Genomic DNA, 25,858 nt, shown 5'->3' on the forward strand with positions numbered 1-25,858 from the left:
CCGAGATGGGAGGACTCACCAGAGGTGGCAGCAGCTAGGTGGCCTTGGATCCACTTCTCCCAACAGCGGAGAGCTGGTTTCCCTCCGGCCTGCTTTCGGTATTGCACAGGCATGCAGAGGTGAAAGGTCACAAACATGGCGCTGGCCGCCCGTCTCCTACCTCTGCCCCTGCTTCCCCGGCCGCTGCTCGGCCGGGCTACCCGACTCAGGATTCTCGGTACCACCGAGGCAAGGATGACGGTGACTGAATTTTGCTGCCTGTGCCGCCGTCGCCTGGGCTCAAGCGCGGCTCCGATCCCTCGCTGCTCTTGGGCCTGGGCAAGCCCGGCGTTGGGTTCCTGGGGCCCCCGAAGGCCCCTTCTCGGCCGGGCAGAGCATCCTCCAGCCTTCGCTTCTTTATCCGCCAGTCTCAGCCGCAGCTACAGCACCGAGGAGCAGCCCCAGCAACGCCAGAGAACGAGAATGATCATTCTGGGATTTTCCAATCCCATCAACTGGGTCCGGACTCGAATCTATGCCTTCCTTATCTGGGCCTATTTCGACAAAGAATTCAGTATCGCTGAGTTCTCTGAAGGGGCGAAGCAGGTTTGTTCGCTTCCCTAACTGATCTCTCCGCCTCGTGCATTCAGCGCGTACGTGCTCCAGTGATTAGCCATGAAGTTTCTTCATTGTGACTAATGTTATCCAACGATGGTAGTGACCCAGACACTGAATCTTTCAGTTACTTCTTGACTTTAATATGCTTCTAAGTGTGTTTGCATGGTCGTCAAGGAGGAGGGGTTCGTTTAAGAAACTAGGGTGAAGGCTTAAGTTCAAAGCCTGTTTTGTTCCTGCCACTAGTTAATCCTTTTTCTGGGTATGATTTTTCCAGAATTAGAAAATTAGAGAAGACAGTGCCTGGCACACTGAGTTGGCATTTCATAAGTATTTGTTAAATAAATTGAACGGATGAAGTTATGGTAAGGAAAAGATAGCATTGCCAAAGTAATAAGATACCATTTCAGGTACAAAGGCAGAAAGAACTTCCTACCAACTGTTTGCCAGAGCTGTATTGCCTTCCTCATTCTCTCCCCATATATTCCACCAATGATAACAGTTTGTTGAGGCTGCTGGTCTGCTAAGTGTCCACGTCTAGCACACTGGTGATTCCTAGCTCTGACTTTGCCCATCGTGACCTTTCTGAAAGGCAGGTGATGTTGACTTCCAATGCTCACTTTGAATCCCGAGATCATTTACAGAGTTTGGGTGTACATGAGTTTCTTTCTAGGATGAAAGGCTATTTCAATTTTCCCTTAAGTTTTCTTAGTTTGTCAGTCCCTGGCTTTTCAGGACTGTTGATTAATACAAAGATGGAAGTCATAGTTTTCCCCCCAGTTCATACTGCCATAGACTATCAGTATAATAATTTAACAGTATTGACTATATGCTGGTATCTATCATTTTACTCCTGACTTATTCAGATTTTCCCCAGTTCCTAGCCATTCGTACCCAACTCGTGTAGTTGTGAGTTTTCAACTCCATGAAATCAGGGTCAGTATCAACTCCTGTTTCCTTGCATCACTCTTGGCTATTATATGTGTTTGCACAAAAATAAACATGAGCAAGCTGGAGTGATAATGCCTACCTCAGTATCACGATGAAAGGGTGGATTTGCTAGTCTGTGTTCTCTGTGTCAGAGGTAAATTGGTGTGATCCTACTACTTCCTCTGCAGTGCCCACGAGGGTCTTCATCATATACATGACTACACTAGTTCAGGAATGGGGATCATAGCATCAGATTGGAAGGGCTTCTTTCCAGTCCTTGTTGAGACACAACGAACCCAAGTTCTAAAAAGGTTAAACTTCGTGTGCTAATAACCACACCATCCAGCAGGAGTCTTGGTGCTGAAGAGATGGCTCAGTGATGAAACACCATCTTTCAGAGACCCTAAGTTTGATTTCCAGCACCTACAAGGACCCTCATAACTAGCTCTAATTTGAGAGGATCTTACCAGGGTCGCCAAATCATGATTCATTATGACATTTTAGGGCAATTTGCCCAGGTATGATCTTGACCACATAAACTATAGATGAGGTTCCCGCATAATGGTTATAGTTCCTATTGTTCAGATGATCACTCATGCAGCATGTGAGAATTTACCAAAAATATAAGACCCTGAGTGTCTGTAGTGTTCAGGGAGACCTTGAATCCATTTGGATATGTTCATGTTCTCAAAAGTCATCTGTATTGAAATGTAGTTGTTTGCTAGGGCTATTATAGAGGGCGCCTCAGACTGAACAGCTTAAACTGAAGTATTCAAGTATCTAGATATGAAAAGCTTTGCTTTCTCCTAAGGCCACTGCATTTGTTTCTGTCTGGCATCTCTACACATTTTCTCCTGTCATAGAAGTACCGATGATACACTAACCACCTCATTTTTTAAAATCACTAATTTAAAGGTATTGTCTCCAAATGGCATCACATCCCAAGATCTTATAGTTTAGGCTTCAACATGAGCATGGCAGAGAGACAGTTCAACTAGTAAGAGTTTGCAGAGTTCTCTGCCTCAAGTGCTCTGTTTTCTCCAGCCAGTATCCAGGTTTCAGCTACTTTAGGGAGCCATCTGTGGGCCTTCAGGATTAGAGTAGATGGTTCTCTGCATTCTTCTTGTTGGCTCACTTGTCTTCTCTCGGCCAGCTTAAAGCTCCTGAAATAAAGGTGGCATCTGAGTGCTTTTCTCTCATTGCTGAATGTGGAGAAGTGTGCGTTCTCTTCCCTCTTTCAAATAAGACCTCATACCTCAGGTCTAGATTCCCTGTCTTAGATGATAGTTCAGTCCTCTTCTAAACCTAGTATATATCCTAGAGAGGTTCTGTCTGTAATCCAGCCCTCCAGACTTCAAGTACAGTCTAAACTCTAAAGTGTCTTACTTTCTAATTGCTGTCTGTAAATGATTAAGAGGTATATCATAGTTGTTTGTCTCATCATTTAAAAATAAAATACAAGGAAATTTTTTGTTGAGGTATCTAGTGTATATGCCACATACTGTCATTTCCCAAGACCTAGAATGGAGTCATAATTTGTAGTCAGCTCATTTGCATCTGAGAAAAGTCAATCAACTTAAAAGCAGTCATGTCCGACATTATTGTAATGGTTTTTGATGCCACATTTACCATAAAGCAGTTTTGCTACACTACCATTTAACTATGAATGTTGTATGCTATTTTGTGTGATATTTTGAAATAACTGTCATCTTTACGCTCCTGTTTTTTTTCAAGGCTTTTGCTTATGTATCCAAGTTGCTGTCACAGTGTAAATTTGATCTATTGGAAGAACTTGTAGCCAAAGAGGTAAAGTGTTCTTTTAATTTAAAAAGTCTATGATTGCAATAGAATGACACGTGCATGGTTTCACTTCTGCTTCAAACAGTGCATGTGCCAGCAAAGAGTGTCTGTCCTCAATGGCACTTTGGGTCATAAAAGTTGCAGTGACTCTTGCCACTTAATGGCATAGATATGCAAATGTTGTGCTTTCTAGTTGTTCTTATGTGTAATTTTCTATTAGGAGTTACCTAGTAGGATAACTAGGTGTCTTTCAGTTTTATTTCCGAGAATGAGTAGATAAAAAAAGACTTATTTAAAAGTAAGTCTTGAAAAATTCCATAATATACATCACTTTTTAAAATACTTTAAAAACTGAACAAGTAAACTGCTTCTTTTCCCAACTCAGGTGCTACAGGTCTTAAAAGAAAAGGTTACTTCATTGTCTGATAACCATAAGAATGCACTTGCTGCAGAGATAGATGATATTGTCTACACATCAACAGGAGACATCTCCATTTACTATGATGAGAAAGGTAACGGTGGCTGAGGCAACTTTACATGACCAGTACTTGTTCAAATAAACCAAAGCTGTTAGTACCACAGGACAGAGGACTGCAAAGGTCTGTAGCCTTTCAAAGCCTGCATCACTTAGCTAATTTGCAAAACCAACTCAGTACACATAATAAATAAAAAATATGAGTATGAAAAGGAAGAAAAATTACCATGTTTTATTTGCTGATTAAAGACCTAACTGAAAGAGTTGATGCCTAGTAGTAGATTCTAGCTAGATCTCTACCTGGTTACTATTCGCTATACAGCAGGGAAGTCCAGGGTCAGGCCTTTAATCCCAACAGAAGCAGGAGGATCTTTGAGTTCAGGACCATCTAGGATTACATAGAGAGACCTTATCTCGAAAAAAGAAGAAAAAGATTCTTGCATATGTTGATGAAAATGGGTTGTTTAGGACAGACTCCTCCTATGTCTTAAATAAAAATATTAATGTTTCAGATTTCCTAAAGTGTCAGAGACATGAGCTTTTTATATTTTTTGCTGTATGTTAAATGGAAGGAACAAAATATAAGAGAGAGCCAAGCAGGTGTCAGAGAAAGACACATAGAATACAGATTCTAAAACTCCAGGTGGAATTAGGTAGTAATGGTAAAGTTGGAAGGAACTTTGGTGGTTGTTCTTTTCCTTTTACAGTACATAAATCTTGCAGTAGCACACCTGAAAGTTATGCCATCTATAGATTTTTGTGCACATTACAAGGCAGGCACATAGGAGAAATAGCTTCTGCTTATATCCTTAAGGCAGTGACAGTAGAGGGCCTGTAATAGATAATTTCACATACAAGTTAATTTGAAATATTTGGAAAGGTGCCTTGGATGATAATTTCTTTTTTGCTAACATTTCAAATTTCATCTTAGCACCATGGTTATTAACTGAGTTACACATGCATTATGAGATTTAAGGTACAGCAGAGTAAGTTAGGGGAGAAGAACAAAGGCCTTCCTTTGGGACAGTTAAAGTCGGGGCAAAAATGTGGCTGTGGCTTCTCTTTTCACCGGGTGTCTTAATCAGGGTTTCTATTCCTGCACAAATATCATGACCAAGAAGCAAGTTGGGGAGGAAAGGGTTTTTATTCAACTTACACTTCCATATCGCTGTTCATCACCAGAGGAAGTCAGGACTGGAACTCAAGCAGGTCAGGAAGCAGGAGCTGATGCAGAGGCCATGAAGGGATGTTACTTACTGGCTTTTTTCCCCTGGCTTGCTCAGCCTGCTTTCTTATAGAATCCAGGACTACCAGCCCGGGGATGGCACCATGGGCTGGGCCCCGCTCCCCTTGATCACTAGTTGAGAAAATGCCTTACAGCTGGATCTCATGGAGGCATTTCCTCAACTGAGGCTCTTTTCTCTGTGATAACTCCAACTGGCGTCAAGTTGACACAAAACCAGCCAGTACACCAGTTATTTGCCTTAAGGTTGTTTTAATTTTAGGAAATGGTATAAGCCCAGAATAACTGTGAGGAACACTAAGTAAAGAATATGTTCAGCACAGTAGTAGATGGGCTACTGAGTTGCAAAGTGGGCAGAAGGCCTAAGAGAGTTTTCAGTGAAGAAAACGTTACTTGATATGTTGTAAGTTGCACTGCAGTGTGCAGAATGCAGCAACTTACTGCCTGTTTCTAATTTCATTTTGGACGTATGGCTGATAGATTGTTCTGATTTTGTGTGTGTGTGTCTGTGATTTCTCTCTCTAAGGAAGGAAGTTCGTTAACATCCTGATGTGCTTTTGGTATCTGACTAGTGCCAACATCCCCAGTGAGTCTTTAAGTGGAGCCAATGTATTCCAGGTGAAGCTGGGGGATCAGAGTGTGGAAACTAAGCATCTGCTCAGTGCAAGTTATGAGTAAGTGTGGCTGTGTATTTTGTTTCCTTTATCCAGCAAATAGAAGGTGGTGTCAAAGAGGGGAAGCTTGTAGCAGAAAATACTAAACATGTGGCGGAAGTTCCAGGCAGCATGCCAGGCTACCCCTGCTACTCTGTCCCTGGCAGTGGGTGACAGCGGCAGCCCTTTTGGCTAGTCTCTGCTCCCCGCAGTCTCTCCGCTGTGGACCCTGCTCACATGCCCAGTAACCCGGTAAAATCAAAACTCCTGAGGCTTATAATTTATCAATCAGATTTTAAATCAGTAAAAACACTCCACAAAACATTCACAATAAACTTGGAGCCAACCAATATTGATATTAGCTGCCCACCTAGATAGGACAGATTGTCCTGTAATCATCCATTCTTGTAAGATATCCTTGGCTACCTGTGGCTAATTAAAGCCACACGGGTCCAGTTCATCCTCCTCATTCTCCAACCTGGAAGTCCCACCTACTCCTTGCCCAGTGATTGGTCTCCTGAAATCTCTTTGACTGCCAATCACAGACCTTGCCTTACCTTGTGCTTGTCCTCACCTGCATATAGACCTCAGCCACAGAAGCTACAGAGGGCTTTAGGAAGAACAGAATTGAAATCTGACAAGCTATTTATGAAGAAAAAAGTCATAAAGAGACACTGAGTAAGAAATAGGATTGTTAAAATTTAAAGTGGTAGTACTTCTGCTAGGTGCAGTGATGACTCAGACTTCTCATCCTAACCCTCAGGAGGGAAAAACTGTCAGACCTCTGTGATTCCAAAGCTAGTCTGGTCTACACAGTGAGTTCTAGGCCAGCCAGAATAAAACAAAAAGAAAAAGAAAAAACCCACAGTCAGCAGCTTTAAACAGCTGTTGCTTTTGCCTGTTGTTCACTGCTTTGTGAGTTATGGAAGTTTTAGCTCCGTGCCTTCCTCTGTCTCCTGGCATCAGTGAGGGTCTCAGGAACAGGAGGATTCATCCCCACAGTGGCTTCATCTGTCATATGTGGCATCTATGTCTCTATAACTTTTGCAGCTTGGCTCGTAGCCTTAGTTTAACTTGTGACACATCCTGGTTCTGGATGCCAAGAACTTAGAAACTGATGGGCGTGTAAAGAGAACTAAAGCAATGTTATTTTAACAAAGTGCTACCGTTTGCTGTCAGAATACTCACAGGATTTATACAATTTAAAGGGCATCTAGAGATACCTTAGTCTCTACTTTGAAGAACAATCAATAGCACTAAACAGCAATAAAGGTCACATTGCAGCGATGTGTACAAGATGAAACATAAGGTGCCTCCATCTTTGGAATTTCCAACCTACCATAGTTGTCAAAAGTCTTATTCATTCACAAGACATTTATCTATAACCTTTCATATGCTAAACACTCCAGTCATGTAGAATTGAAGGGGCAGTGCATGCTCTTAAGATTTTTAAAAAGAGATTGTTTTTGTAACTTTTGGAAAGGTGAGCAGCTAAATAAAGCAAGTCAGTAGAGACACTCTTTAAGAGAACACTATTGTTATTTTGACAGCCTTATACAAATTTGCTTCAAAGTAACCAAATAAATGCTGAATATGTCTCCAAGGAAAAAGGGTCTTCTGTTTAACTGAGTTAGAGTTTCTGAGTTAATTGTTTTCACTTGTCTAAAGGTCTCTTATTTGTGTGCTGGGATTTTCTGTTATTTTGTTTTGAGACAGGCTCTCCCTGTATTCCTGACTAGTCCAGACCTTACTTTGTAAACCAGGCTCATCTACAACTAACAAAGGTCCACCGCCTCTGTCTCCTGGGTGCTGGGATTAAAGTAGTATGCCACCATGCCTGGCCTGAGAAATGTTTTGTTGTTGTTTTGTTTTTATCCTTCTATTATAATTATCCAAAATTTTCTCTAAATACTAAATACTTACTCAATTGAAATATATTAATTCCTTCTTTTACAATATCTGTTTATAATTAATATTTATATCATCAGTACTAAATTTTGTCTCTTAATATTTCTGATTGAGACTGGTCGTTGAGGATATGGTTCAGAAGATTCAAGTTCAGCTCCCAAGCTCTAACCAGCTTCCGGGAGAATTTGTCTCTGAACACCCATATGCATATTAGCCCACACACACACAACGCACGCACACAGTACACGCATAAGCACACGAATAAACACACACACACACACACACACTTACGCACACTTACGCACACTTAAAAATAAAATCTTTAAAAACTTGTACTCTAAAGAGTGATTTAATATATATGAACTGAGCCAAATCCTATTATTTTTCATTAAGTTGGTAACTATGTGATTTGTTAAACGGACTTTCCTGAATGCTTTTTTATATATTTAAAGAGCTGTTTGTATTGCCAGAGTCCAGTTATTTCTGCTCATATTACTCATGAGCTTTAAGTAAGTATTTAATAACAAGATCCACATTTCTTTCAGTGGCTATTTGGTGTTGAATATAGATCAGACCATTAAAAGTGCTGGAGTTAACAGTGTACTTTAATATTTGTTCTTTAATATTTGTTGTATTGTGCTGATTAAATTAAAAGAGTAAACAATTTAATTTTGACTTAGCATTAGCCACTGAATTAGCTTCTTGTTAAAACTGTTTTGAATTCATGCTTGCCAGCTGTTGTTATCTGAGAATATCAGAGTTGGTGGAAGATCACGGTATTTATGTTTTTCCTAGATTTCAGAGGGAATTTACACAAGGAGTAAAGCCTGACTGGACGATTGCACGGATCGAACACTCAAAGTTACTAGAATAACCTTTCTTGGGAAAAAAAAATCATGGCGTGAACTCTTTAACAATTGCTGTGAAAAACTAAGGAAGACACGTTTCTGGATGATTTGATTTTAACTTAATTAAGTCTGTGGATTACTTTTGTATCATTTGCAAATACTCAGTATATTGACCTAATACAATAAAGCATTTTCCACAGATTGCTAGTGTTCTTTAAAGGAGGTCAAAGTGAATCACAGAACCACAGCACCACATTGGTGTCATGTTTAATATTCTAATGCTACATATGCATATATGTGAAACACTAAACTACAGCACCACATTGGTGTCCTGCTGAGTGTCATTCAAATGTCATATATGTACATGTTTCACAGACTAGTGTTGTAGCTATGAATTATTGAAACTACTATATATCTCTAATAGTCCAAGTTTCTCTAAGACATTTTACAAGCTGCTGAGCCTAGGATGCTTTGATTGCTATCCAGATAAGGCTGATAGAACCATAGCAGCGTGACCTCTGTAGAACATCCATGTTTGTTTACTGTTCATAGCAACCTAGAAATGGAGCCAGCCTAGCTATTCATCAGCAAGCACTGGAATACATGGAGAAAATGTGGAGCATATACACAGTGGAAATGTATTCAGCCGTAATGAAGAGTGAAATCATGAAAAAAATGAATGAACTGGAGATGATTCTGTTAAGTGAAATGAGCCAGACACAGCGATTGCATGGTTTGTATTGCAGAGTCTAGACTTCAATCTGTGTGCATTAGAGGAGGCCATGGGAGTAGAATGGGTTCTAAACAAGGGGTAGAGGGGATGTTGGGAGAAGGATAATAGAGCATGTGTGATGTGGAATGGAAAGTTCAGGAGAACACTGGGGAGGGCACAGGGTATCGGGAGACAGATGAGTGACTGTAGTGTGCTGTATACACGTGAAGTTCCTGGTATGTTAAGTACTTGGTATGTTAAGACACTGGTTGTAAAAGGAGAACTTGGAGCATAGGAAAGCACATGAGTCGGGAATGGAACTGCATGAGGTTAGTCTCCATACATGCTTGGATTTGAACTCCTACAAGTTGAGTCAGGGAGACAAAAACAGTAGGGAAAAAATGGCTAAAGGTTTGATTGATGAAAACTGTAAACTAGAGCTAGGACATTCAACAAGGGAGATCTTTTTACTTTTGAGATTACAATGTAATTGTACCATTACTTACTGCCTCTTCTCCCTTTGAACTCTCCCACATACCCCTCCTTACTTTTTTTCAAATGCAGGCCTGTTTTTCATTGATAGCTGTTACATGTAGCCTGTAAATGTTTTATGTATGTTTTCAGGACTGACCATTAGACAAACCAGTTGGTGTGCTCTTCCCTGGGGAAGACTAGTTCCACATTTCCTACTTGCCTGACATTATTATATAGAAGATAGTTCATTTTTAAAAGATCTCGTATGGAGTATCACAATAAAATTAACTGGAAGCTAGACAGTATTGTAAGAACATCTGGAATGCAGGAGCTGTGGGTTGACGAATACATATCCCTGTTGCAGATTTGCTCTGCCTGGCTGTTTCTCTACCACGCAGTCCGAAAATCTCCCTGCCAGGAATTTGGCTCACATTCTCCACAGCCTGGAAAAATCATGACTCAACAATCAATTTATCAAACATTTATATGTTAAATTCTCAATCCACAATACATCCACACAATAAGCTTACAACCATTTGACAAAGATGTAAATCGCCTACCTAGATAAAACAACTTGGCCCATAGAAACTCTTAAAAAACACCTATTCCCAATTAAGACCAACTGGGTCTAGAACTGGGTCTAGGCTTCGGCTCCATCTCGAGTCTCCCTCCCGCCTTAAAAAAACTTTGTCCCTGCCCCAGTCTCTACTGTCCAATCATGTAGCACCGTGACATCAACCTGTGTATCCATACACAGAAACCAAGAAAAGATGAATATATACTTTTCTCAAATTTCAAGTGGGAGATGCTAGGTCTTTAAACATTGGCATAGAGCACTACCTGTTTAAAAAAAAAAATAAATGTGACAGAAAGCTTTCAGAGAGAAACTATGAACAGATTTGTTAGTAATTTGTTTCAGAATCACGAAAGACCTTTGGACAAAATGAGGTTTAGAAATTAAACCAAGAGGTGGCTCAGCAGTTAAGAACATTGTCTGCATTTTCAAAGGATGTAGGTTCAATTTTCCTGTACTGCATAGTGCCTCACAATGGTTTGTAACTCCAGTGTTTTGGGATTAAATGGCTTGTTACATCCTCCACATATACTATAAACAAATGGTAAACAAGTAAATATGGAAGCAAAACACTTGTACTTATAAATAAAAAACTAAAATTATTAAAAAAAAATTAAACCATATATGGACAAGTGATTTTTCTTTCTTTCTTTCTTTTTTTTTTTTTAACCAAAGAGTCAGTAATTCAATAAGGAAAAAAATCTTCAACAAATGAAACAGTTGATGCTCATATAGGATAGGAGCTTTAAAGATGAACAATAGACTTTAAAGCTAAAAGTAGTGATGCTAGAAAGAAGCAGGAGAGATTTTTTGCTAGGCAGAATTTTTTTGGGAGGGGTAAAGGGTGTGCAGTAAGCATAACCAGGAAAGTTTTTGTTTTTGTTTTAAGATTTATTTATTTAATGTATATGAGTACACTGCAGCTGTTTTCAGACACACCAGAAGAGGGCATCAGATCCCATTACAGATGGTTGTGAGCCATCATGTAGTTGCTGAGAATTGAACTCAGGACCTCTGGAAGAGCAGCCAGTGCTCTAACCACTGAGCCATCTCTCCAGCCCCACCAGGAAAGTTTTAATCAAGGTGAAACTGCTCTTTGAAAGACAGCAATAAGAACCAAAGGTTTGCAGGTTGTGAGGAAATACCTGTATCTTGCAAAGGCATAATCAGAATGCATAAGTCATCCTTATAGCTAAACAACAACATGCTAAACAGTGTGGCAGACACCAGGTAGACAATTTGAAGTAAATTACATTATAACACTAATATATATAGCTGTACCCCAGTCATCTGGAATTGTATTTTGGTGACATAAACTTACTTACCAGGACAGCTTGTGACAACTGCTGCTTTTAGTCTTTATGCTGATTGCAATAACTACACCGGGTGTGTCCCTTGGCTTTTTTGGGCTATCCACCCCATTTTGGGGCGTTAGTTCTGCAGGTACAAGTGGATGTATCTGATGATGGCCTTCTTGGAGCTGTGGGAGCACCTGGAGAATATGTCTGATTTTTCACGAGCCACCAGGCAGTCACAGTCCTACCCAGATGACCTCATTCAAAGACCTGCCTCCAAGTACTATTGATTAAATTACATTTTCTTTATAAACTGTGGTGACAATGCATAAAGCCTATTAGAGCATTCAGACTTCGTGCAAACCAACAAATCTGATGCCAACTGTTGAAGACTTGGAATAACGAATTCTTGTATATGGCTCATAGGAAGGCAGAAATGGTGCTGGCATTTGGAGTAGAGTTTGACAGCTTATTAAATACAGGCTTATGATAGGATCTCTGGTAGTTGAATGGCAAACCTCCTGTATATATAGGTCCACATACTAAGCACTCGATCCACAGTCAGTGACATTTGGAAAGGTATGAACCCTAGAGGAAGTACAGTACCTGGGCCAGCTTTGAGAGTTTCTAACATCATTTCACTTCTTGCTTGCTCTCCTTCATGTTTGAAAATGATCTCTTGGCTTCCTGCTCTGGCTGCCTTCTGTCGTGCCCTCCCCCAACACATACCGTTATGGACTGCCTCTGAAACTGTAAGCCAGAATAAACCCTTGTAGAAGTCTCTTTGGGCCGTGGTGTTTAATTACAACAAAAAGTAATGCAGGGTCACTCAGTCCCATGCTCAAACCTTTACCCAAGGAAAGCGAAATCAAATTATCTTCTGTGTAACAACCTGTACATGGATTAGGCAGGGGTTTTTGTTGTTTTGTTTTCCCCCTCTGCCTTCAAACTGGACAGGCCTGCCGAACACAACAGATGGAGAGAGACAAGCACAAGGACTGCTTACTCAACTGTGCAACTGTATTTCTGAAGAACTTTAGTAAAGATAGTCTACAACTCAGTATGTGCCTGTGGCTATGAAATCCGAACTGGGGTGGATGGCTGGAGGAAGTGGAGTTTTGTTTGCTGAGGTATCCACAAGAAGTTTGGGGATGTGATAAAGGTGGTTTTTGAAAGCCATTAGTTTCTTCCAAACACAAGAATATTATTTTTTTTTATAACTTGGGGAGTCATTAGGTATTCAACTAATTTCATCATAAAAAATGGTCAGGATTAAGAAGCATTTGTGATGGTTAGTATTGATAATGAACTTGATGGGACCTAGAACCACACAGGTGACAAGACTCTGTGAATACCTGTGAGGAAGTTTCTAATTAGATTAAGGACGGTGGGAAGACACTAGTCCCTGGCCTGGGGTCCTATATTGAACAGAGATAGAGAGATGGGTATTCTGCTTCCATACTGTGGGTATAATGTAACTAGAAGCCTGAAGCTACTGCCATCATAATTACCCCACCATGATGAAGATACCATGGAGTGTAAACCCAAATAAAACTCTTCTCCCTTCAGCTGTTTTTTCCGGATACTTTATCTTAGCCACGGGTATTATTGTGAGAACTTTCAGCAGTTGGTCACTTTACAAATAGTTTAAAAAAGAATAAATAACAATAACAATAAAAAGCAAGCCAAGAGCAATGAATATGGTGCTCAGCTCACTTTTCCCTTTTATTCAGTCTGGGACCCAACCCAGGGAGTGGTTCTGCCCACTTTTAGGATGGTTATTAACTCCTTAATGACTTATCAACATGATCCCTCAGAGACTTGTCTCCAAGGAGTCCAGATCCCATGAAACACTAACCACCACCCATAATAGACCTACAATTTAGAAGTTTAAGATAGCATCATTCATTCTATTCAACTGTTAGGAGTCTGAGCCTATGTGACTTGGCAACGTTTTTGTTTGTTTGTCTGTTTTCGGGCTTTGCTTAACCTTGCATCACCAGGGTTATTTGAGATTCTATTTCATCCTTCTATAGTTTTTGTTAAGCTTTTAGGTTCTGTCTGGAGTAGCCCTAACCCTACGGAATTTGGTCTTTGTGATTACTTGAATGAGGATGGCTCCCATTAGGCTCATGTGTTTGAATGCTTGGTCCCAGTTGGTAGAACTGTTTGGGGAAACTTAGATCTGTCCTTGGGGGAGGTGTGTCACTGGGGGACAGGCCATAAGATTTCAAAAGCTAATGGCCTTCCCTATTAGCGCTCTACCCCGGTTCTGGGTTGGATGTGAGCACTCACTGCTCCAGCATCATGCCTGCTGCCAAGTCCCCTGCCATGACGTCACGGACGGTGATCCTCTGGACCCATGGCCCCCAGACTAAATGATTTCTTTTATAAGTTGCCTTAGTCGTCATGTTTTATCACAGAAACAGAAAAGTAACTAGGATAGCCTTGTTATTTAAAAAAAATGACATTTATGGGCTCTCTACTGGATGCCCCAGCAGTTCCAATAAGGCAGTCTATGCTAACTAGAGGAGACTGTGATTTAATTCCCAAAACAATAGGTTTTCTCACAGTTGATCACTGCTTGACTTCAATAGAATCTTGTTAAATACCTCAATTCTGAATACTTAGGCCTGTATTTTCCAAGAAAGGATGGTATCCTGTATAGCACAAGAAAATTAATAATCCCACATTATCTAATATTTAAAGTCATTTAAAATTGCACTATCTTTAAAATGACTTTTAATGTCCATCTTGCCCTCCCTTTTAACAAATTTAGAATATTCATTTTTTTTCCTGTGACTTCACAATTATGAGGAATCTGGGCTTGCGAATTTAGCATTGTGTACCCCAATCCCATTCTTCTTTCCTTCCTCTCGCACCATCCTCCACTCCACCATTACAACCTCCCCCTGAACAGGGAAAACAAAGTCTTGTTGTGAAAGCTGCAGTGTGTCACAGTGTGTCCCACTGTGCACCCTCTTGCCCAAACAGCTTTACTTGCAAATGTTCATTACAGTGAGTCATTGGCTGGTCCAAGGTCTCTGGCTACACCATCGATACTGGATTGTCACTGGGACTCCTCTAGGAAATCCTGTTGTCCTGTGTCATGGAGCTTTGATAGGACTGGCCGATTGATGCATTTCCAATAGTTCGCCAATGGAGTAGATGTTGGGGTCAATTCAAAGCTCTGGGTCTGGGCCTGAGAGGTACCTGAGCTGCTCAGCCCTCCAGCCCTCCTGCTCAAACACCCTTGGGGCCAACTCAGTAACAACTCCAGCAACCAGGGCAGCTCCACCCTACTGCCCTGGACAGGTGCTGTGACAGCTCTCCCATATATTACAGCCAGTGAGGAACAGGGACAGTTCATTCACTATCATGATCCCAGATCTGCCTCTCTTTGTTGTGCCCCATCCTCCTATTTCCCTCTCTTCCAGTTACTCACTGGTTCCTCTTAGTGGAGCCCGGGGTCTCTGAGTGCCTGGGGTCATCTCAGGAGAGCAGTGCCCTGCTCGTGCATGATGGCCCCAGGCAGGGGTCATCTCAGGCATGGTCTGCCCCACCCCCATGCCTTCAAGGCACCCATCTGTCGGTCATCTAAGACAAGCTCCAGTGGTGATCTGGTGGTCATCTCACACTGGAATTTTTCCAGGGCTACTAATCATTCAGATGTTCATGGGTCAGAATATGGAGCATAGACATAGCCTCTTCTCTGTCACCTACTGATGCATATGTGACACACCAGCCACACCTGCACTGCCTCTACGGGAAGGAAGAATGTCTTATAAGATATTTATGCATTTTATACTAGATCAAGATAAGCTATGCAGTTTCTCATCATTCCATTGTTTAGGGTAGTAATAATGGGAATCCTTAATTAGGAAAGCCAATTTTCTCTGCAATTAGCCATCAGTCTTTAGATAATAGTCCGATATCTTATAGATACTCTACTCACAAACAACGATTCACAAAGCTGTGGTAGGGCTATAATGCCCACATCCTATCCCAAGACATCCATATCTGATCCCTGGTACTCATGACTGTGATGCTCCTATTGAAAAAAAATAATGGCATGTTCACATTCTTCATGGTGTGTGATTACATCACTGGTCTTGTGTTATCCTGGTTCACATCTGTGGTTATTAGTATGACCAGTGGTGTTTTCAAAAGAGGAGGGAGGGTCCTCACGGAAGGAGGTGTGATAACTCAGGCACAAGTTAGAAAGACATGGGTCTTTGAGAGTCAAGGGATATGAACATCAATGCAAAGCTGGAGGAGCATGTTTCCTGGAGGTTCCTGAAGGAAGCAGAGTGATAACCTGGCTTCGACTTCTGGCCACCAGAACTGCAAAAAGATAGGGTTATGTAGTGGTAAAGAATCACACTGGGAAACTGTTATCTCGGCAGCCAAAAATCAATACACAATTTCAGTGTTCAGTTATCATTTGCAAAATAATTATTCACTAATTCTATACACTTTCCTACTCTCTTTTTAAAAAAAGAAGCAGGGGCCTGCCTCTTGATACTTAATCAACACTATAGACTTTTGGTTGTTTTGAGTAGCGTAATATTAATTATAGTTATTATTCACAATGATGCTTACATATTCCCCAGTTTTCCAAGTGGGAGGCCCCAGGCCCTAGTTTGTACACGCATTAAAGGTTGCTCTGACCTGACTTTGTTTTTTAGTTGTATGGCGTTTTCTGGCTTTAAAAACACATACTGGGATGTTCTTTTCCTTCTCTCACAGCCGTGAAACAGGCATTTTCTCTAATGAGCCCTGGATTCTGTTCAGTGCGAAAAAATTTCAAAACCAAGATATACGCATCTTGATGCTTCCAGTCCTTCAAGTCTGTAAGAGAATTCTCGCATAAAGAGTACAATCTGGGCTGCCTGGCAATGCTTCTGTTGCCTTTATTTAAAGTGACCGTCCTCTCCCGTCATTCTCTGTCCTCTAAGCCTGATTTTATCATACCATTGTCCATCTAACTGGTAAAGGCCATCTCCCTAGGTGACCATCAGAGCCATTCACTGTGATAGTGTCATTCATTCGAACCAACCACATGGTGGAGCTGGCTGTACGTGGAATCCAAATGTCAGCCTTGGCACTAAGCTTGGTAGGCTCTGGAGTCACCGAGGAACGGAGGATTGCTCCACTCACTGACATACTTTTGCAGCAAAGCTAGGTAATAAGTCATTCCATGGAAAAGAGGTTTGATGAAAGTTAACTTCACGTTACAAAGTTGACATGAGGCAGAATAGAAGAGGCTTTCCCCACATCTCTGTGCTTGCTGAAACGGACGATGACATTTCAGCCAATTCTGTCTGCTCGCTCCTCCTCCCTGAAGACTGAAGTCTGTCAGTTCACATACGACAATAACAACTCTAAACCAATGGGTAAACAGAAGTGAGTGCTTATTATGGGGTCTGGGGTGTATGTCTGGGACCCGGGAGCAGGAGTAGGTTTCTGCCACTGGGAGAACAGGCTATCGGCACTTACCACATGGCATCACAGTAAACAAAACACACAACTCCGAAATGTCTCACATGAGCACTTATGTGTTGAACTGGACCAGTGATAAAGTTCACTGACTAGAGCATGGCCTCATCAGTCATGAGGATCCAGGAAGAGCAAGTCATCATGTTGCCGCACCAGAAGCAGCAGGAGGCTCAGCAACAAGAGAACGCGTCTCCAGATCTGTGAGGTAATGCTAGCTGATAACTTGTGGGCACTACAGGACTCCAAAGCTTTGAAGAAAATGCCAAAGACAACTCGAATCCCAGTCGAGTCTGTTCAGATCTGCTCAGGTAAACAAAACACCTTTAAATTAAGGGGTGCCATATGATGCCAAAAGTGTTCTATAACACATTACACAATGTTACTCTGACTACATCCATTGGTCACTTAACCTCACAATATGGGCAGACTGTAAAAATAATTGGTGTTAGTTATGACTGCATGAAACTGAAGCTCTCAAACCTGACAACCACAACTGGGATAGGAGGCTCGTTTCCTGGAGTCCCAGCATTTGGAAGGCTGAGGCAAGAGGATTGCTTATGACCTCAAGGTCAGACTGGACCACAGAAGGAAGGGGAGGCCAGTCAGGGCTATACAGCAAGATCTGATCTCAAAACATCACCTCCACCACAAGCACACACAAAATGGTGACTTAAGTAACAGATGTCAGTCTCCCGCACAAGGGCATGTCCAGAGTGAAGATACACTGGTCTGGTGTATAAAATCCACACAGTCCCCAGGGACCCTGTCTTCCCCAAGTCATTGTTGCCTTTCTTAGGAATAGGATCCCTGTCCTCATTGTACAAAATCGCAGACAGAACTCCATAGTCCAGGGGGTAGAACAGAGGCGAGGAACTAAAGGATAAAGGGCATATTACAAACTGTTTCATTAGATGCTCTCTTGAAACCACCCCCCAGAAATATAATAATTTTCCTGGCTAGGGACTAGCCATAGATCAGATAAATCTGTTGGCTATGAGAAATGAAGTGTTTTTAAAAAAATACTGTATACACCACCACCCAAAAGGAGAAAAAGAAACTGAAGCAAGAGAGAAGATTGGGCATCTGACATCATTAGTAGTTTGGGCTAATTGAACTGTGAGCCAGTGTAGCTCCCTAATCTGCTAAGGGCACCCCTTTGCCAGAGAAGCCTGACTGTAGTTTATTCCAACTCCAAACAAGGTGACCTCGTTCTTTGGTGTCTTGTACACTCTTGTGTCATTTACTTGCTTAGCAAACTGGGACTCTCACTTTCTTTGTGAGCCCCATCTTTCTACAAAGCCAATAGGAATTAGCAGCTGACATTGGTTAGAAACCTCCATAATTATGAGCCAAAGTTTGCCTTTCCTTTTATTTTAGATACGTGTGACAGTGTGGCAGGCTGTCTTTACTGCAGAGCAGCCATGGGCAAGGCTGTGTTGGTGTGAAGTCCACCTGGCCTGCTGGTACTTCAACCCCCGGCCTGCCCTTGTTGAGTTTCCCATGTGCACTGCAGTACCGCATCTGCCTGTGATGATGCTAAGAAGCGTTCACAGGGTAAAATGGCCCTGCTGTGTGCCGCCCCCACTTTTGACATCCTACAACATCAGGATAGCCCCCTTCCAGACAACAAGAACAATGTGATTTCCTCTCAAAGCAGAAGGAATCAAGTCCAACAACTAACCTTGTCAACCACTTCATTGCTAAGATAGAGATTTTTGATTATTGCCTTTTAAAGCAGAACAATAACCAACCAAAATGAAAACAACAAAAAAGTTTTAAAAAATTTAAATTTTACCAAGTTTACATATTTGAGTTCAGGTACTTGGAAGCGGATTTTGTCGTTTGGACTATGTCAAGCAGAAGTGCTTTCTGGTGGAGGCTGTTGCAGAAGGCCTTGTTGGAATTGTCTTTGACTTCTCATCTCCCTCAGTCTGGGCCTCCGTCATAATTAGGTCCCTATTGGGCTCCTAGGCTGGAGCTATGTTCCCTTGTTGTGCCCTTTGTCCAGGCCATCAAGGATAGTCACTTTGTCATTGCACCTCTTTTGAGAATACCTTCCTGGCCACCTAAGAGAAAGTAATCCTAACCCTTCTCTCAGCTATAGCATGTCCCAGAACGTTCCACATATCAGTCCACATTACCTATCCATGTCTGCCCTGCACCCATTAGCGTTGCTCTAGCACCTCACTGTATATGTTCTACTTGACTGGGTTCCATTCAAGACAGGGTTAGCTAAATGCCAGACTACTGACATTTAAGAATACATAGTTCTTTTTCTTTTAGATTTGTTCATTTATTATAAAGCGTTCTGCCTGCATGTATGCCTGCAGGCCAGAAGAGGGCACTAGGTTCCATTATAGATGGTTGTGAACCACCATGTGGTCGCTGAGAATTGAACCCAGGACCTCTGGAAGAGCAGTCACTAACCTCTGAGCCATCTCTCCAGCCCCCAATACATAATTCTTTACTGGTGGCTTCTGGGAGTGCAGTGTAGAATATTTAATAGTGTTCTAGCCTTTGACCATTAGACACCTCTATAGTGACAACCGAAGTGTCCAAATAGTGCTAAATATTAAGTGCTCAGTTGAGCATTTAGCTGCTGTTGTGACAGTTAATGTGAGAAACACTTTTTTTTTTAAGTCAAAGGTTGTCAGTCCCAACAAAGGCCCATATTTCCTCAACCTCACCCCTTCCTCTTTACATCAATTAACCAACCGTGTCTGACGGTGAGATGAAAAGAACGTTATATGCCCAGGACACTCCAAGATCAAGTTGTCAGCACAAAGGAGGGACAAAGGGCAGGGATAAAGGGCATAAACAGGAGATAGAAGAAGGTAAAGGGGACGAGGGACAAGGGAGGCATAAGGGGTACAAAAGACTGCCTCTATATAGAGAAGAGACAGACATGGTCCACTGGCAAGTGGAAGTTTATGAAGATAAAGGGGAAAACCCCAAGTAAGGAGGATGTGTTTAATTTTAATTGGGTGTGTTAAGTAGGTGACCCAAATGGGGTCTTTGATTGCTGAAGTTCAATACTTTGATAGCTAGACCTTGGTAGTCATCAGGAGAGGTAAGTGGCCAAGGGAACGGGCCTTGGTGGCCAGCTTTAAGAATGTAATTTAATTTTTCTTTTAGCAAGGCAGAGGGAATGGGGGAGGATGATGAGGGCTACCAAAGCCATGCCCTTCATGCTAGAGCTGGCCAGAGTCCCTTCAGTGAAACCCGGGGTCCACCAATGTGACAAGACACAGTTACCACCTACATCGGGGATAAAAGTCAGAAGCCATTCTGGCTGGATATGTTTGTCAGCTATTTTTGGATTCTGGGACGCCATTAAGGAAGAAAGGAAGAAAGAAAAGAAAAATTACTTTGCTGAATTACCCTTCACGTGGTCCTTCATGTAACATAGAAATTACGCTTTTCTCAACACTACGGAGCAAAATTGTCTTATCCTGGTTTTAATTGTCATTTACCTAGTCCCCATAGTGCTCTAACGCTCACGATCTCCACCTTAAAGAGGGGTCATCATTATCTTCATTTTACAGATAGGGAAATGGGGGCGTGGGATGATTTACAAACTTGTCTGGGTTTGTGCCATGGGTAAAGTCTAGGAATCCAACTGTAGCACAGGCTGCAGAGCTCTGTGTGAGCAGGAATGGGCCCTGCTGTGAGAATCCTCGAGCAGAGACGGGGAAACAAGCGGGCTTGCAACCCATGCATGCATTCCAACAACCCATGCGTGCATTTCAACAACCCATGCATGCATTCCAACAACCCATGCGTGCGTTTCAACAACCCATGTGTGCGTTCCAGGTAACGGTGCCCACTTTCCCTTCTAAGCCTTAGTTACTGCTCTCAGTTCTCATCCTAACAGTAACACGAAGGATTCTCTTGGGAATTAAACACAACAGCACATGTCAAAGTACTTAGCTGGTTTCTGGCACACGGCTAGTTCTGAATTCCTTTTCCTTCCTCTCCATATGACTCCATGCCCTTAGCACTGAAAGTAGATCCTCCTAAACACCTTGGTCAGACAAGCCCACTGGGAAATCTAACCTTTAAGCAATCTGTACTTTCACTGTTCCTGGTCAGAATTAAGGGGAGCAGGCTCCTTAGAAACAGCCTGCCGTGCATCTTGCCCCATCTTGCTAATGACCAACAGCATTTGCCCGCTAAGCCAAGCCGAAGGGGGCTTTTAAATCTGCGCTGATTGGATGCCGAGGGGTGCCGTGGGGCTGGGTTGACAAATAGCCTCCCTTTTCTTGATGTGAGTCAGTAAATTAACACCCTGCCTGCCCCATTGTTTTCTAACGCAGCCAATTAAGCGAACCTCCTGAATCTTTTGGTCAGCAGGTGGCAGCCTTTGCTAACGTAATGGTTGTTACATCTCTACCCGGGGCAGAACTCCACCAATAATCGGGTGCCAGTGAAGTTTACAAGGTAGAGCGTTTAAATTGGGGCGGGGCACAAATCTCCGTGGATAGAATTCCGAGAACTGAGAACTCGAATGGGGGAAAACACCGTGTGAGGAAACTGGGAGTTTTGATTCAACTGTGAACACAAGATAACTTGCAGCTCCCGTCCCGGAAGTTAGAGACACTGCTCAGACTCTTCACTGCTGTGAAACCGCAGGAACTGCAGAACCTGCTGCTGGCTCTTGTAATTTAGCACATTAATAAAGAACTACACACAGAACCATATCACAAATATGTTGGTTTTGTTTTTGACATTTTAATGCCTACCTTTGGATATAACTGGCTTGCTTTGAATCGTTATATACTTTTATTTTAAGTGTATTTACTTTAATGCATTATTGTTTTAAATGAGGGGGAGTCTATATAGTTCAATACTCTGTCAACAAGTTCATAATTTAAAACCAGTACCAAGAGCCTCCAGTGACAAGGATACCAGAACAGTCTCTGGAGAAAAGAAAGTCAAAGGATTTTTTTTTTTTTTTTAACTCAGTAGTTGTGACTTTACTCTTCTTCATCCATCTTTTCCAATGGTGTGTGTCATCTCTGTATGAAACTGCCACAATGCCTGGCAGAGCAGAGCTTACCCTCAGGGAGAGATTTTGGAGTATTCAGATCATATCACCAACAAGAGTTTTAGCGCCGAGGGCGCTCGCCATTCCCACCCGGGGAAAGAAGAGCCACCCAGCTCTTCCAGCTGCCTTCACATCTTTTTCCACTTGATTTATTCCCAGGATTCAGGGATCCCCTAAAGTCACTGACAGTTACTTCCTCTTCGGCAAGAAGCCCTGCGTGCCCGGGCAGTGTCGCTTCTGGAGTCTCCTCTTTCTCCTCCCTTAAGAAATATTCTGAAATATGTTTAATAGGAGGGGAAGATGCATTCTAAAACACTTTTCCCCCATCTCTTGTTTCCTTCCTCCCAAGTAAGGGAAACCACACTAATTGGGTAGACCCAGCCTGGGGCCAGGTACATGGTCCATTTTCCAGATAGTTTTTTCTGAGTGTTGTCATGGAGACTACGGGGACCAAACAAGTCCGCTGGAGGAATGTTACCTAACACTTTCTGATTATTTTTTTAAGATTTATTTATTTATTATATGTAAGTACACCGGAGCTGTGTTCAGACACACCAGAAGAGGGCATTAGGTCTCATTACAGATGGTTGTGAGCCACCATGTGGTTGCTGGGATTTGAACTCAGGACCCCTGGAAGAACAGCCAGTGTTCTTAACCACTGAGCCATCTCTCCAGCCCTCACTTTCTGATTCTTGATTTCTGAACTGTCTTCCCAGGTGGATTTTCCAACTGTTTCTACTCCCCATTGCTTTCTAGTCTTGCCTTTCCACCCTAATTAAACTTTTTTTTTCTTTTCTTTTGTCTACTGTGATAAAGTATCAAAACCAAGGCAACTTAAGAGAACAAATTCGTTTTGGCTCAAGATTTCAGGGAGATAAGAGTTCCTTTTGGCAAAGTGGAGTCATGGCAAAGGGCAGCAGGCATGGCCAGAGGAATAGGAAGCTGAGAGGTCAAATACCAAACTGCAGCCATAAGCACCAAGAGAGGGAAACCAGAAACTGCAGGAGGCTCTTACTTTCAGAGCTCACCCCCAGTGACATTCTTTCCGAAGCAAGACCACACCTCCTATGCCTCCCCAAGTGGGGACTGAGTATCCAGGTACCTGTGATTATCACTGGGGACATTTTCTTTTGAACCATTACTGTGCCCCCATTCCCTAAGAAGACACCAACAGCATCTACAGTGGCAAAGTGACAAAAGAGCAGGAAGATGTTCTCTTATTCCTTGAAGGCTGACAGTGAGTGAGTACTTCATGGGGCATCTGAACTGTCCCTGTCATGCATCCTTTCAACCAATCAGTAGTGCGCACCAAATCTGCATCCACCAGGAAACTGAGACCCTGATCTGTTTCAGGGCTTTACTAATGTATCCAGAAGAGCACTCTGGATATGGGTGAGTCCTGAGTCCAATGACTGGTCCTTTAGAGAAGAGGAGAGGGCCCGGGAGAAGATGAAAACTGGGGCAGTCAGTGGTCATCACTGTTGTGATCCGAGGAGACCTGTGGCCATCAGAAGCTGGAAGAGGGAAGGGAAGACGCAGAGAAAACATGGTTTTTGGAATCCTAGGCCCTGGAAAGATGAACATATGTTGGTTTCTGGAATCGTAGGCTCTGGAAAGATGAAGGCAAAAAAAGATCCAGCTGTTTTGAGACACTAGTTTGTGGTTCTTTGTTACAGCACACCTGGGAAACGAACAGCGAAACCAACACAAAGTGTCCATGCAGCCAGAGATGACTGTCACTGGCCCCTTGTCCAATGCAGAAGCCTGGGCAGAGAGGCAGAGGACTTGCAGAGAGTGGCACAGCCTGTGGAGTGCTGGCACTTGAACTCCGATCTCAGGAACCCTAATGCCTTCCAGTGCCTGGGCATTAGATACAGTTATCTGTCGGCTGTGCCTACTGGTTAAATACAGTGTCACTATGCTGTCAAGGGGAATAAGGACTTTCCAATGGGTCTTCTGCTTCCCCAATGGAGGAAAGATCGAAAGGGAGCTAGCTTCCCCAGCTCCTGGTAGCCTCAGGGCTCTACACCTGCCCCCCCACCCTGTGCCTTTCTGGGGTGCTTGGCTTCCTCTCTTCTTCTCTGTCATTCCCATCCAGGCTGTTGCAAGACTACAGCTGTTCAGATGAGCTGTGGAAAGCCTGCTCGGAGGCAAACATCTCATCTTCAGAGAAAGCCTCCTGTTTCCCAGAACACATGATGAGCCTTTTCATCATCCATAGCAGCTCCACAAAGTGGCGACACAGTCGTCTGCTTGGGAAGAACAGCGAGTGATGCTTTGTCCAGGTGCATAGTTCTTTTTACTCATAGGGACATTTCTAATAAAATGAAGCATCTTCCATATATAAAATTCCTCAATTCCCTGTGGTTCAGGCCAGTTCTTCTCATACCACAGCCCCCCCCCCCCGGCGTTTGGGGTTCCAGAGGTGGCCCACGACGGTGAACTTCAAACGATGTCCACATGCTGTACGGCTGGCCTGTGACTTGCTTCAGTGTCAGGCTTCAATGATGTCAGCTCACACGGCTGAGGGGCTTGCAGCCTGTCAGTGCCCCAGTCCTCAGACTGTCAAAAGTTACCCAATACGAACTGACAGCGGGCTTTTCATTTGGGGGGAATAAAACAAAGAATTTTTACAGAATCAGCACTCGCTGTAGCAATGCTAATCTTTCACTGTAGGTAACACTCAGCCAGTTCTGCTGCTCCTGTCGCAGCAGGTGGGTGGCCTCAGGCACGGACTGAGCCTCTGCTCTGACAATATTGGCTCATCTCAAAGGCTTCTTCTAGACCAAACATGTCAGTCAAATAGGAAATATAATAAAACAATGAAAGAAAGAAGAATAAAAAAAGCATGTTATCTTCTTCCAAACGTAATAAGAGGGTTATAATAGGATGTGTATATGGCCAGAGAGCTGCCTGTCACAAACACGGAGCAGCAGTTTTCCTAAAGGACAGAAACTGGGAACAAAGAGCCATGGATCCCCTTCATTCCAGCCCCTGTCTAATGTTTAAAAGAAAAAAATATGCTAAGACTAAAAGCCTATGCTGACTTGGCATTTCATAGAACATCAGGTCATGTTGTTTTCTATTCATTTTGTGCAGTCAGGGCACAGGGCCATATAACAAGAGTCCTTATTTCTAGTGTGTGAGCCAGGACATTTGCACTCTCTCCTAGAATCTCAGCATCACGCAGAAGAGACTACCCAGCAACACCAGTTGGTCTAACTTCTCTTCTTGACAGGGAGGAAGAAGCAGAGGGCTGAACATGTCTAGTCTTACTAGTCCCTCTTTCCCTACCCGTAGACAGGGGCGACAGTCCCCACCTTACTTTCTTCGGTATTTTAAGAATGTAGAATGGTACCCAGTGTATGAGCCCCGTGCCACAACGTGAGCAGCAAGGCTTGTTGATACCATTAGATGACGGAGCTCACTCCTACCCAGCCTTTACTATTCTGTGACTTTTCCTAGTGAGTTTCTTAGTGGGTTTGTTCCTCACAGATTTCTGAAAGAGTTAAATCACACAAAAAGCCTTCGGTTCCTGGTACATGCTGAGTGCTTGCTTATGGTTATTTAAAAGAGATTTTATGCTTTCTATGTGGGTGGCCAGTTAGTAAAGTAACAGGGAATGAACATATCTGACTCTTCACCACGAGAAGGGCTTACTAAGCCAGGTCCTGGATACACAGAAGCTGTGGGTTTCCCTTCACCTTCTTTGATGCTCTTTCTGACTGCTATGACTGTGTAGATTGTTCCCCCTCTTCTTGTAGGGTTTTAGAACTTACTTAATTTATGTCTGTGGTGATGATGAT

At 42.7% G+C, this 25,858-nt stretch overlaps 1 protein-coding gene across 1 annotated transcript; it reads left to right on the forward strand.

Moving 5' to 3' along the window:
• Positions 1–134: 134 nt before the first annotated feature.
• Positions 135–8,650, forward strand: MAIP1 (matrix AAA peptidase interacting protein 1). Its single transcript, XM_080932967.1, has 5 exons — positions 135–585; positions 3,259–3,330; positions 3,710–3,836; positions 5,569–5,716; positions 8,399–8,650. The coding sequence occupies exons 1-5, from the start codon at positions 136–138 to the stop codon at positions 8,475–8,477; spliced, it is 876 nt and encodes a 291-aa protein (XP_080789093.1). The 5' UTR covers position 135; the 3' UTR covers positions 8,478–8,650.
• Positions 8,651–25,858: the final 17,208 nt, after the last annotated feature.

The sequence above is a fragment of the Micromys minutus genome (genome assembly GCF_963924665.1).
Source record: "Micromys minutus genome assembly, chromosome: 19".
NCBI lineage: Eukaryota > Metazoa > Chordata > Mammalia > Rodentia > Muridae > Micromys > Micromys minutus.

Bases quoted from the DNA above. Each gene is read 5' to 3' on its own strand.
- MAIP1 (XM_080932967.1), top strand. From the start codon at position 136: ATGGCGCTGGCCGCCCGTCTCCTACCTCTGCCCCTGCTTCCCCGGCCG. The intron at 586-3,258 runs GTTTGTTCGCTT...TTTTTTTTCAAG, and splicing joins TCTCTGAAGGGGCGAAGCAG to GCTTTTGCTTATGTATCCAA. The intron at 3,837-5,568 runs GTAACGGTGGCT...TCTCTCTCTAAG, and splicing joins CATTTACTATGATGAGAAAG to GAAGGAAGTTCGTTAACATC.